Source organism: Tachyglossus aculeatus, chromosome X5 (assembly GCF_015852505.1).
Source record: "Tachyglossus aculeatus isolate mTacAcu1 chromosome X5, mTacAcu1.pri, whole genome shotgun sequence".
NCBI classification, from domain to species: Eukaryota; Metazoa; Chordata; class Mammalia; order Monotremata; family Tachyglossidae; genus Tachyglossus; species Tachyglossus aculeatus.
In genome coordinates, this window is record NC_052097.1 from 7,612,971 (window position 1) to 7,626,797 (window position 13,827).

General features: G+C 45.8%; 1 protein-coding gene across 1 annotated transcript; it reads left to right on the top strand.

Annotated features, from left to right (window-relative positions):
* Window positions 1–9,676: 9,676 nt before the first annotated feature.
* Window positions 9,677–9,956, top strand: SMIM43 (small integral membrane protein 43). Its single transcript, XM_038769184.1, has one exon. The coding sequence runs from the start codon at window positions 9,713–9,715 to the stop codon at window positions 9,902–9,904; it is 192 nt and encodes a 63-aa protein (XP_038625112.1). The 5' UTR covers window positions 9,677–9,712; the 3' UTR covers window positions 9,905–9,956.
* Window positions 9,957–13,827: the final 3,871 nt, after the last annotated feature.

Genomic DNA, 13,827 nt, shown 5'->3' on the forward strand with positions numbered 1-13,827 from the left:
CAGCTTCAAAGCCTTATTAAGGTCCCATCTCCAAGAGGCCTCGCCCGATTATTTATTTATTTATTTATTTATTTATTTTATTTGTACATATCTATTCTACTTATTTTATTTTGTTAGTATGTTTGGTTTGGTTCTCTGTCTCCCCCTTTTAGACTGTGAGCCCACTGTTGGGTAGGGACTGTCTCTATATGTTGCCAATTTGTACTTCCCAAGCGCTTAGTACAGTGCTCTGCACATAGTAAGCGCTCAATAAATACGATTGATGATGATGATGATGATTAAACCCTCATTTCCCCGGCTCGCTCTCCCTTCTGCATTTTCTATGCACTCAGATCTGTGACCTTTGGCCATTTGATATTCACCCCACTCCCACCTCCCAGCACTTATGCACATATCTTTAAATTATTTATTGTAAATTATTTATTCATATTAATGTTCTCCCCCCCAGTCCCAGACTGTACGCTCATTATCGGCAGGGAATGTGTCTGCTAATTCTGCTGTGTTGGACTCTCCCAAGCGCTTAGCACAGTGCTCCGCACGTAGTAAGCGCTCAATAAATACAATTGATCGATTGTTTCGTGTTACAGGCAGGTGGATGGTCCCTCTCCCCATGGAGTTAGACAGGAAGGACAGGAAGCCACGGTGTAGAAGGAAGAGAAAGAAGGAAACAAGGGTAGAAAAGATAAGAGAAGGAGGAATTCTGATTTCTGGGCCTTGGTTCTGCTTCTCCAACTCCACCCAGTAGCTGAGTACATGGACACTTTTCCATCTGTACAGTAAGACAGGCCTGGGTTAGAATTATTTAGCCAGGGTCCCCAGTGAACAAATCCACAGATTCTCCAGACGGATGCACTGCCCTGAAGACATGGTTTATTTGAGTTGCCTGCCAGTTTCCCCATCAGCCTATGTAAACTCCATTTCTCCCCATATAAAACAAACTCATAAAAGAATAAACACACATCTCTAACCCACCTCTCTCACCCGACTCTTCCGGACAACTCTCCCGCCAGCCAAGGCAGCTCAATCCTCCCCTTCTCAGTCTGGCTCAAGAGAGGACTGTGTGTTCCAGTCCCTCCAGCCTCAGAGTTGAGCTCCTGCTAGCTACACGGCCTGGTCTGATTTGGGGAGTTTCTAGCTAGTGGGCAGAGCTTTGCTGGGGTGATAGGGGGTGGGAAGTGACAGTGAGGAGCCCAGCCCTGGCTAGAGCAGACTGCGGAGGTTCTGCTGGCCTCTTCACCTGACACAGCCCCCCTCCTCTGATCCTTGGATCTCCCTGGGGATCCATTGTGGTGTTGTATCTTTTCCAGGTATTCCAGCTCCAGGCGAGGCTGGAGACACCCAAGTCCTTAGATCCACTTAAGGACTCTTCCAGCTCCAGGAAATACTCAATATCCTGATGTCCTAATCCCCCCAGGTCACGTTACCCTGAAGGTAAGAATCACACTGTCCCTCCCATCCCCAGTAAACAAAGAATTTAGCTCTGCCTCTGCCCCATCCTCATACAACTCTTCACTTTTGGAAATATGGGTCTATAACACCTCAGTTTTTGTAAAGTGCACTCTACCGCCAAATACCCGTTTTTTCTCTTCAGTTCTTTATCTCCAACTGGACCCAAGAACTTAAGGAAGACTGAGTACCCTGAAGCAACCGACTCTTCAGGTGGAGGAATTTGATTTGAACCATCTTTGAACAAATTTTCTGGAGACAGAGTCTCCCCAGAAGGGACAGAGTGTTGCAGTTGGTGGCATTAAGTCTGAAAAGGGCACTTTGCTGTTTCCTGCCAGCCTCAGATCAATTAGTTATTCAATCAGTTGTATTTATTGAGCACTTACTATGTGCAAAGCACTGTACTAAGCACTTGGGAGAGTACACTATAACAATATAACAGACACATTCCCTGCCCACAACAAGCTTATATTCTAGAGAACTCATTTTAGGTGAGGACTCTGGCTCAGAAGGATGAGGAGGAGGCGGGAGAGAACGAGAACGGAAAGGAAGTCTTAGGTGCAAAGCTTTGAGTCTCTAATAAATGTTGCCTAAGGGCACATTTTGGAAATTGATGCTAGCTATGTTGAAGCTTGGAGAGGAAACAGAGAAATAACCTGATTTAGAGGCTCTAGACTATAAGCTCCTTGTTGGGGGGGGGCAATGTGTCTACCACCTCTATTCTGTACTAAGTGTATTCAAGCACTTAGTATAGTACTCTGCACACAGTATGCACTCAAAAAATTACCACTGACTGATTGATTGGTTTAGAGTAAGGGATGCAATCAGTCTATTAGTATCTTGGAGCAAGCACTGTAATTACTGAGCATCTGCTGCATACAGAGGACTGAAATCAAGGCACTTAGGAAGATGTCCTCAAGGAGCTTACAATCTTATGCAACTATTAAGGTGCAGCCTGATCCAGTGAAAAAATCATGGAACTAGGACTCAGAGGACCTGGGTTCTAATGCTGGATCTGCCAGTTGACTGCTGTGGAATCTTGGGCAAGTCACTGAACATGGGGTGCCTCAGTTTCTTCATATGTAAAATAGGAATTCAAAGCCTGTTCTCCCTCATACTTAGACTGTGAATCCCATGTGGCACAGGGACTGTCCAACTTGATTAACTCGTATCAACCCCAGTGCTTAATACAGTGCTTGATACACAGTAAATGCTTAATAAATACAAAAATAATAATAATATTGTTCCATCCTATAGACCTAAATCACACTAAAGGGAACAGATTCATAAAACTATGGCTTAGAACTTGTTTTTAGATTTTAATATTCCATCTTAAAAGCGATTAGTCTGAACTGACTTTTAAATATACTAGAAAACTCAAGAAATGATCTTGTATCCACGTCGTTTTATCTGAAAAATCACTTACTGTATTTGATTCCCTGCATAACTTGATAATTGAAAATAGAGTCTTGATATTTTGCAAGGTTTATTACACAATTTAATTTCTTAAGGCTATTTTTAAAAAATCATCGCCCGCAAAATTGCTCTAGAAACAAACATCCTTTATGTATGAAGCTATTTTACAAACATGGTATCACCACTGATTATCAAAGAATAAAGAGCAGACTTTATTCTTTATCAAAAAGCTCACTGATCCTATAGGACGATTTTTGGTACCAACTAACCAACTAAAATGTAAAATAATCAGGTGTCAATTGCTGAGTAATTGAAATGCTTTACTAAAGAACTTCTCTAGTTTGAAGTAAATCAATATGGCCAGATAAATAAACTCGATGAACAATCTGTTGAAAAGCTTTTCTTTCAAGGGCAAGAAATTTAAAAAACCCAACTCTTTTGAATTTTAAAAGAATCTCTCAAGTTCTTAAGTTATTTAATTGTGCAATGACATTATGTTGCTCCAGAGCATTTTAGGGATTGAGATTGAGTAAAGAATGAAACTCATCTTATCCGATAAAGTTGATATTATTCAAATGGCATCATCTCATCCAATAAGATACACAAGATGCAGCAAAACTCAAGAATTGGAAATGTCTCAATAACAGGTGCAGTGTGTAAGATGGTTGCAAGCCCAAGTTTTTTTGACACCCTCTCTCAGGACGGGTAAGCCACAGTTCCTTCTCCAGTTAATTGGGGTAGGGAAATGGTAATTCTTTCAGTGTACCTTGAGAAAGCATAGCTACTGCCCTTGCTTTTGCAACAAATGAAAAGAAGATGATTATGAATCGCCTTTTGCCAAGAACCCAGGTGTGCATCAGCCAGCAAGAAAAATCTGTTTCCCCAAATATCCTGAAGGTTCTTTTTACTAAAGTCACTATAGTAGCAATCACTTTAACCAACAATATTCAAGAAAGAGCAAACGAAAAGCAAAATAAGGAATATTAACATTCAAATGCCACCAGCTACACTAACACCCTGAGCATTTCCCTTAAAATCAGTGCCTTGTTCGTTTTCACTGAACTAAATTTGTCCCCTTAACCCTTAAGTGCTGATAAAAGAATGCTTTGAAATTTCCACTGTATGTTTCCAGGATGCCAAACATCATGGTACCTAGATACTCAAGCCCATTAAACTAAATGCGAAGCTGATGAGGAGAAAGATGAAAAGAAAACCTTGTCTCTGCCACTGGCCTTCTTTGTGACCTTGGGCGAGTCACAAAGATGACCGGCTGTGTTCTCCTTACAAGTTCTTCGGATAATGCAAATTTATTCTAATTTTCCATTTGGTGGTCCTAATAATAATAATAATAATAATAATAATAATAATAATGGCATTTATTAAGCGCTGACTATGTGCAAATCACTGTCCTAAGCGCTGGGAGGGAGGATGGTTACAGCAAGGAAGACAATGCTGCTTGAGATGTACTGTTAGTCCATAGAGTCCTTTGTGCTTTGACTTCAGAATAAAATAAGCAGCAGAGGAAGAAAACTTCTTAGAGCTGTGGCCAGGGGTGCAGGGAATAAAGGATATACGCAGTTGGTGCTTGGGTGTTGGATTTTTTGTTTTCAATGGTATCTGTTAAGTGCTGACTATTTTCCAGGCACTGTACTAAGTGCTGGAATAGGTACAAGCTAATTAGGTTGGACATAGTCCATGTCCCACATGGGGGCTCATAGTCTTTATCCCCATTTTACAGATGAGGGAACTGAGGCACGAAGAAGTTAAGCGACTTGCCCTAAAAACTCTGTTTCTGAGAGTTTTCTTAAAATGTCTGCTAAAGAGAAAAAGTAAGAGTTTTTGTTTTTAATTCTGTCATTTATCAGTTGTTAGCGATACGGCAGGGACCGTCCTGTGATATCCATAAATATGGCCAGAGGCTAATAAAGCGATGGAAGTATCTAAGGAATGTGATTTTTAAACAAAACGATAATGATATAGGCTATCAATTTCAATTTTAAATACAAATTTCAAAGATAAATGGTCTGGAGATTGATTGGTTAATATCTACAAATCCTTTTATGCTGCTCGGGTAAAAGGATATTGTTTATCATAAAAGACCTAAATGGCTTTGTTCTTGCGTATGTAAGTGATTAGCTTTCTCCCGGTCCTCCATCATGAAGGAAGACATTAGTGTTAGGATACTTCTGTCTTCATATTTTAGCAGGAGATAACTTACACAGGAGAATGAAAGCTAGCTTGGGGAAAGGAGAAAGGAGACCAACCAGATGAAAAGGAGAGAGACAAAGCCTTAGATCAACTAACCAGGAGTGGGTCAGGCTGTAGGACTGACAGCGAGCAGGCTTGGCTGAAGGATGTATTCTCAGGCCAAAATAGATGATGTCTAAGATGACAAATCTGAGGGACGGTAGATCATGTGAAAACTGGGAAACTGGAGATTGGCCCAAGTATGGCTCCATCCAGAATAAAAAACTGAGGGCTTTCCCAAGGGCAGGGAAGGACATCTGAAGCAGCTATCTTGGCATCATCCCTATAATCTCCCTACTCCTCTTCAATCCCCCTGCTCCTCGACTCTCCCTATATACTCTGTAACTCAAGATGAAATTTCTCACCTCTTCTCGAAGTCCACCCCCTCCACCTATGCTTCTGACTCCATCCCTTTATATCTTTTCAAAACATTCGCCCATCCCTTCTTCCCTCTTTGACTGCCATCCTCAACTGCTCAATTTCTAATGGCTTCTTCCCCACTGCTTTTAAATAGGCTTGTGCATCTCTTATCCTAAAAAAAAAAATCCACCCTTGACCTCACGGCCCCCTCTAGTTATCACCCCATCTCCTTCCTACCATTTCTCTCCAAACTTCTTGAGAGAATTGTTTACACCCTTTGTCTCCACTTCCTCTCCTCCAGTTCTCTCCTAGATCCTCTCCAGTTTGGCTTCTGACCCCTTCACTCCACAGAAACAGCCTTCTCTAAGGTAACCAAGGACCTTCTTCTCACCAAATCTGATGGCCTCTACTCTCTTCTAATCCTTCTAGACCTTCAATACTGTAGACCACCCGCTTCTCTTTGAAACTTTATCCAACCTTGGATTCACAGACACTGTCCTCTCTTGGTTCTCCTTTCTATCTTTCTGACTGCTCATTCTCATTTTCTTTTGCTGGCTCCTCCTCTGCCTCCCACACTCTGACAGCAGGAATCCCTCAGGGCTGAGTTCTAGGTCCCCTTCTATTCTCCCTCTACACCCACTCCCTTGAAGAACTCATTTACTCCCATGGCTTCAATTACCATCTCTATATTGATGATTCCCAAATCTACATCTCCAGCCCTGACCTCTCTCCTTCCCTGCAATCTTGCATTTCCTCCTGCCTAGGGAAGGAGCATGGCCTAGTGGATAGAGCCCGGGAGTCAGAAGGTTATGGGTTCTAATCCCAACTCTGCCACTTGTCCGCTTTGTGCCCTTGGGGAAGTCACTTTACTTCTCTGTGCCTCAGTTACCTTGTCTGTAAAATGGGGATTGAAACTGTGAGCCCCATGTGGGACAGGAACTGTATCCAAATGAATTTCCTTGTATCCACCCCAGCACTTAGTACAGCGCCTGGCACATAGTAAGTGCTTAACGAATGCCACAATTATTATTATTCAAGACATCTCTACCTGGATGTGCTGTCTACAGCTCAAACTGAACATGTCCAAAACAGAACTCTGTATCTTTTCAACCAAACCCTTTCCTCCCACTGTTTTCCATGACTGTAGAAGACACCACCATCCTCCCTATCTCACAAACCCTTAACCTTGGCGTTGTCCTGGACTCATCTCTTTCACTCCACCCACAAATTCAATCTGCCACCAAATCCTGTCAGTGCTAACTTCACAACATTGCTAAAATCCATCCTTTCCTATCTGTCCAAACTGCTACCATGCTGATCCAAGCACTTATCCTATCCTGCCTTGACTACTGCATCTGCCTCCTCGCTGACCTTCCAATCTCCTGTCTCTCCCCATTTGAGTCCATACTTCATTCTGCTGGACGGACAATTTTTCAACAAAAACATTCAGTCCGTGTCTCACTCCTCGAGAATCTCCAATGGCTGCCTGTCCCCATCTGCATCAGACAGAAACTCCTTACCACTGGCTTTAAAGCACTCAGTCAGCTTGCCCCACTGTACCTCACCTCACCCATCTCCTACTACAGTCCTGCCCACACACTCCACTTCTCTAGTGCCACCTTAATCACTGTGCCACATCTCATCTATCTCACCACCAACCTCTTTCCTACCTCCTCCCCCTATACTGGAACTCCCTCCCCCTCGACGTATGCCAGACCACCACTCTCTCTACCTTCAAAGTGTTATTAGGGTCATATCTCCTCCAAGAGGCCTTCCCCGATTACTCCCTCTTTTCCCCAGCTCACTGTCATCATCAATCATCATCATCAATCATACTTATTGAGCGCTTACTGTGTGCAGAGCACTGTACTAAGCGCTTGGGAAGTACAAATTGGCAACATATAGAGACAGTCCCTACCCAACAGTGGGCTCACAGTCTAAAAGGGGGAGACAAAACCAAACATACTAACAAAATAAAATAAATAGAATAGATATATACAAGTAAAATAAATAAATAAATAAATAAATAGAGTAATAAATATGTACAAACATATATACATATACACTGTCCCTTCTTTGTGGTCTATGCACTGAGATCTGTGACCTCTGGACATCTGATATTTGCCCCGCCCCCAACACTCATGTACATATCATTAAATTACATGTTACTGATTCATATTAATGTCTGTCTTCTCTTCCAGAAGCTCTTCCTTAAGCTCGTTATGGGCAGGCACTGTTTCTGCTAATTCTGTTTTATTGTACTCTTCCAAGCGCTTAGTACTGTGCCTGTACACAGTAAGCGCTCAATAAATGCCATTGGATTGATCTCTTTGAGGATTGTTCAGGACAGTGGTTTCAGGTGGAGACAAGTGTTGTGTGCATTGCTTCTTGGGTCTGAAGCTTCACTCACGAGGACTCCCCCAAAGAGTTCCAGGATTTTGTATGGTGCCTGGGACACAGTAAGCATTTAACAAACACCATAATAATATTTTGTGTCTCTCTGCCTGGATCTCTGTGTCTGTCACCGTCTTTATCTCTGTAGCCTTCCATATCTCTCTGACTTTCTTTTTCGCTTTCTGTTTTCTTCTCTGGGACAATTCTTCCTGCCATGGAATGTATGGACCCAGAATTGATTTATTTTAATGTCTGTTTCGCCCTGTAGACCCTGAGCTCCTTGGGACAGGGAACATGTCCATCATCTCTATTGTATTGTTTGCTCCCAAATGTCTAGTACAGTGCTCTGCACATAGTAAATGCTCACTAAATGCCACTGACTCATCTTCATCAACGGCATTTAGTGAGCCCTTACTGTGTAAGGAAACGCTCATTAGCTTATTACCCCATTAACCAGCTATTTTCTGGCCTTTGGGTGAACTCATTATGGGAAGAGAACGTGTCTGCTAATTCTGTTGTACTTTCCCAAGCACTTAGTACAGTGCTCTGCACCTAGTAAAGCACTCAAAAACTACCATTGATTGATTGATGGACTTGACCTTGAACTACCGGCACAGGGTTCCTGGATGTGGGCCACCCACTTCTCTGCAAAGGTGAGGAGAGGCGGCCCGGGTGCATGGACCACGGTCCTGGCCCATTGGTGCTCCTGGATGAGGAGGAAGAGGAGGAGGAGAAAGAGGAAGGGAAGGAAGAGAAGAGAAGGAGGAGGAGGAAAAAGAAGAGGAAGAGAAGAAGAAGAAGAAGGAGGAGAAGCAGGAGAAGCAGAAGGAGATGAAGAAAAGGGAGGAGAAGAAGGAAAAGGAGGAGGAAGAGAAGAAGAAGGAGGAAGAGGAGGAGAAAAAGGAGGAGGAGGAGGAGAAGGAGAAGGAGGAGGAGATGAAGAAAAAGGAGGAACAGAAGGAGGAGAAGGAGGAGGAGGAGGAGAATAAGAGGGAAAAGGAGCAGGAGGAGGAGGAGGAGGAAGAGGAGAAGAAGGAAGAGGAGAAGGAGGAGGAGGAGAAGAAGGAAAAGGAGAAGGAAGAGAAGAAGAAGGAGGAAGAGGAGGAGGAGGAGGAGGAGGAGGAGATGAAGAAAAAGGAGGAACAGAAGGAGGAGGAGGAGAAGGAGAAGAGGGAAAAGAAGCAGGAGAAGGAGGAGGAGGAGGAAGAGGAGAAGAAGGAAGTGGAGAAGGAGGAGGAGGAGAAGAAGGAAAAGGAGGAGGAAGAGAAGAAGGAGGAAGAGGAGGAGGAAGAGGAGGAGAAAAAGGAGGAGGAGGAGGAGAAGGAGGAGGAGATGAAGAAAAAGGAGGAGCAGAAGGAGGAGGAGGAGAAGGAGAATAAGAGGGAAGAGGAGAAGGAGAATAAGAGGGAAAAGGAGCAGGAGAAGGAGGAGGAAGAGGAGAAGAAGGAAGAGGAGGAGAAGGAGGAGGAGAAGAAGGAGGAGGAGAGAAGAAGAAGGAGGAGACGGTCCCCTTCCTCCTCCTCCTCCTCCTCCTGCCAGCTCTCCGGGGCGGCGGTGCGGGACTGGGCGCCGGCTCTGCCTCTGCCTCGGAGCCCCGCGGCCCCGACCCTCGGCTGCCGAGCCCGAGGACTGGGGCGCGGGGAGCCGGGCCGGGGGCACCGGGGGGCACCGGGGGCACCAAGAGGCTCCCGGGGGCTGGGGGGCGGGGGAGGGGGGTACGTGCCCGCGGGGCTGGGCTCGGGGCGAGGGGACACAGGACAGGACAGGAGAGAAAAGGACAGGACAGGAGAGGACAGGAGAGAAGAGGAGAAGAGAGCCAGCCGTGGTGGGCAGCGGCCCGGGCCCCGGCATGGAGTGGGAGCTCAACTTGCTGCTCTACCTGGCTCTCTTCTTCTTCCTGCTCTTCCTACTTTTCCTGCTCCTCTACGTGGTCATCAAACAGCTGAAGAACTCCGTGGCCAGCACGGCCGGGGCGCTGCAGCCCGGCCGCCTCTCCCTGCACCGGGAGCCCTGGGGCTTCTGCCGCGAGCAAGCCGTGTGACCCTCCCTCGCCTCCCTACCCTCCTCCTCCTCCTCCTCCTCCTCCTCGTCCTCCTTTCCTTTCGGACGCCCCGGGACCGGCCCCCAGCCGGGGACGAAGCATCAGCCGAGAGGGGCGGCACCTTGCAGGTTGGTACCCGGCAGGTTGGTCCCCGGCAAAGCTAGCGCCCTGCAGGTTGGTCCCCTGCAAGCTAGTGCCCTGCAGGTTGGTCCCCTGCAAGCTAGTGCCCTGCAGGTTGGTCCCCTGCAAGCTAGCGCCCCACAGGTGGTGCCCTGCAGGTTGGTACCCTGCAGATTGATACCCTGCAAGCTAGTGTCTTGCAGGTTGGTATCCTACAGGCTAGTACCATGCAAGCTAGTGCCCTGCAGGTTGGTCCCGTATAAGCTTGTGCCCTGCAGGTTGGTCGCCTGCAGGCTAGCGCCCCACAGGTTGGTGCCTGGCAGGTTGGTACCCTGCAAGCTAGCGTCTTGAAGGTTGGTATCCTACAGGCTAGTACCGTGCAAGCTGGTGCCCTGCAGGTTGGTCCCTTGCAAGCTTGTGCCCTGCAGGTTGGAACCCTGCAAGCTAGCGCCCTTCAGGTTGGTCTCCTGCAAGCTAGCGCCCTGCAGGTTGGTCGTCTGCAAGCTAGTGCCCCGCAGGCTGGTACCATGCAGGTTGGTACCCTGAAGATTGACACCCTGCAAGCTAGTGCCCCGCAGGATGGTACCGTGCAGGTTGGTACCCTGAAGATTGACACCCTGCAAGCTAGTGCCCCACAGGATGGTACCATGCAGGTTGGTACCCTGCAGATTGACACCCTGCAAGCTAGTGCTCTGCAGTTTGGTATCCTACAGGCTAGTACCCTGCAAGCTAATGCCCTGCAGGTTGGTACCTTGGAAGCTTGTGCTTCGCAGGTTGGCACCCTGCAACCTAGTGCCCAGCAGGTAGGTATCTTGCAGGCTAGTGCTCTGCAGGTTGAAACCCTGCAAGCTGGTGACCAGCAGGTTGGTACCCCGAAAGCTAGTGCCCTGCAGGCTGGTACCCTGCAAGCCTGTGCCCTGCAGGTTGGTATCCTGCAACGTAGTGCCCTGGAAGCTGGTAACCTGCAGACTGGGACCGTGCAGGTTAGTACCCTGCAGATTGGTACCTTGCAGGTTGATTCCCTTTAGATTGGTACCTCGCAGGATGGTACCTTGAAGGTTGGTACCCTCGGCTGGAGCTCGTGATGGGGAAGGATGGGAAGGTTCCCAGCCCCCACAAGGGGTTTGCATGGGGGTGGAGGAGGGTGTGGCATCCTGTAAAGTGCATTGGGTATAGATCCTGCTGGTGTGTTTGGAGTGTGTGTTGTGGGGGGCGGGAAGGGGGCCGGAGTTACACATGCCAAGGCAAGGGGGTGGAAGGAGAGTTGAATTTGAGGAGAGGGGGTTATGTGGAGGTATGCATAAAGTAAGAGTGAGGATGGCGAAGAGCCCATAGGTGCCACCTTTTAGTTTTAATTTTCAGGGCCAGAATAGAGTGGTGGGGTAAGAGGCAGGGGAAAGGCAGGCTTCAAAGAGCTAATCAATCAATCAATCAATCGTATTTATTGAGCACTTACTGTGTGCAGAGCACTGTACTAAGCTCTTGGGAAGTACAAGTTGGCAACAGATAGAGACAGTCCCTACTCAACAGTGGGCTCACAGTCTAAAAGAATCTAATGGGTCAGAAAGACACGATTTGAGGTTTTCTCAGGTCTGCTCCGAAACTCTTGGACTCCTTTCAGCCTTTCTCAGAAGCAGTGGCTTCATCCTACAGTTGGAAGCACCACGTGGGCACCAGCCTCTATCACTCCCATGGAGTTGGCATTTTTGGAAGTGCCATATGCTGGACTGACCCTGAGGGTGGCGGTGTAATAATGATAGTAGCGGTATTTATTAAATGCTTACTAAGTGCCGAGCGTGGTGTTAAGAGCTGGGGTAAATTCAGAATAATCAGGTCAGACCCTCCCTGGCCCACCTGGGGCTCACAGCCCAATTGGGAAGGAGAATGGGGATTTAATCCTTGTTTTACAGATGAGGAAACTGAGGCACAGAGGAGTTAAGTGACTTGCCCAAAGTCATGCAGCAGACAAATGGCAGAGCCAGGATTAGAACCCAGGGCCCCTGACTTGCAGTTATGTCCAGAGTGTTCAAGGATAGAGAGGGGAAATGTCTGTGGGTTACATGTTTGATTAAATGATTTCATCTGTGTGTCCTCCGTGGCCCCTGGCTAATTTTAGTCTTGAAAATTGTCGACAAGGATTGATCTTCCAGGCTTTTGACATGGACCCAGTAAGTCTTCCCCTTTTCTTCTAAACAACTAGAACAAGAAGAAAGCGAGAGGAGACTCAGTGAGACGGTTCAGGTTTGCCTTAAGAGAACAGAGATGGATCTTTTTCATTGTGATTCAGGGTCCCTCAGGATTCATTGTGATTGTGATTCAGGGTCCCTCAGTGGGAAGATTAGTAGCCATCCTCGGCGATGCAGGCCCCCAAGGTCAATTTAGCTGATTCGAGACGTGGAAATTAGAAGATTTAGGTGTTCAGATTTTTACTTTGTTGGCAGAACAGTGAGAGATTCGTGGAATGAAAGGTTATCATATGTTGCCGTTCATTACCCTGGGAGGATCACTGAATCGGAGGAATGAAAATGTGTAAATCTTTTATAGTGGGAGAGACCGTCCACTTGTCATGGCAAGAATTTGAACTGTACCTCATTAGGGCAATGGGAGGGGAGAGGAAGCCTGGGTGGGGGGTTGGAGGGAGGTTTCTCAAAGTCCATTTGGAAATCTTTTAAATTATCAAATGTTGAACCTAGGCATCAAAGGGAAGTAGAGAACCAAGGCAAATTATCTGTATGTTTCATGAAAGAAAATCACCCTGGCTGAAATATTTGAATATTTCGGAATCTCCCATGAGAACATTTTAGGGGAGAGAGAAGGCAGAAAGTATAGGAGCCAAACAATTTATCAGTGTAGATTTAGTGAAACAAGTGGTTTCTAATCTCAGAGTGCATTAGCAGAGATTTTAAATATCCATTTTCTGAATTCAGCTGAAACACATGCCCCTTATTGTGTATGGCGCCTAAATCCCTGGGCTGATAAGAATTTTGGAGGGGTTCATGGTGATATAGTTGATATAGACTTTGCAGATTTCTCTATTAGCAAAGATTTTAAATATCCATTTTCTGAATTCAGCTGAAACGCATGCCACTTATTGTGTATGGCACCTAAATCCCTGGGCTGATAAGAATTTTGGAGGGGTTCATGGTGATATAGTTGATATAGACTTTGCAGATTTCTCTGCTGGAGTGGGAGGAATTGTATAACTCTCAGTATTTATTTACGAAGATGGGAAGCAATACTTTTACATGAGATGGGTAATTGGTAAATTAATACATTACCCGTAAGTGCACAACGTTATTTTAAAGACCTTATGGATATTTGTGAGACTTTTCAGAAACCTCTTGAAATATTTTAAAATAGGTCTGTGCTACAGAGGTGTGGCGTCATTACATTTCTTTATGTTTTCTGAAATAACGAATTACTAACTTTCCACCCACTCCTCAGCAGTGCTAGAAGATGAATGGAATTACATACAAAATAAATTGCCTAAAATCAACCGCAGTATATTTCATTTTAACTGTGATGGCTTTATTTAAATGTGTGATTTTCATGAGTATGGAGCGTGCCAGATTCCATTAGAAAAACCTGAGCGCTGTTTTGCGATCGTCTCCAAATACATAAGTGCAATATACCTGCAGTTATTTTTGGAAAGGCAGTCATTTACGTTGAACGACATCACAGACACACCTGCAACATCTAAGTTGTTTAATAAAGTAGATTCCCTTGTCTGAACTGGAATTTTAGGCACAGCTGTAGAGGCAGGACTCCTGCCATCTGTTGCCTTTCCACAGGATAAGAATACG

Coding starts and splice junctions, on each gene's coding strand:
- SMIM43 (XM_038769184.1), top strand. CDS start 9,713: ATGGAGTGGGAGCTCAACTTGCTGCTCTACCTGGCTCTCTTCTTCTTC.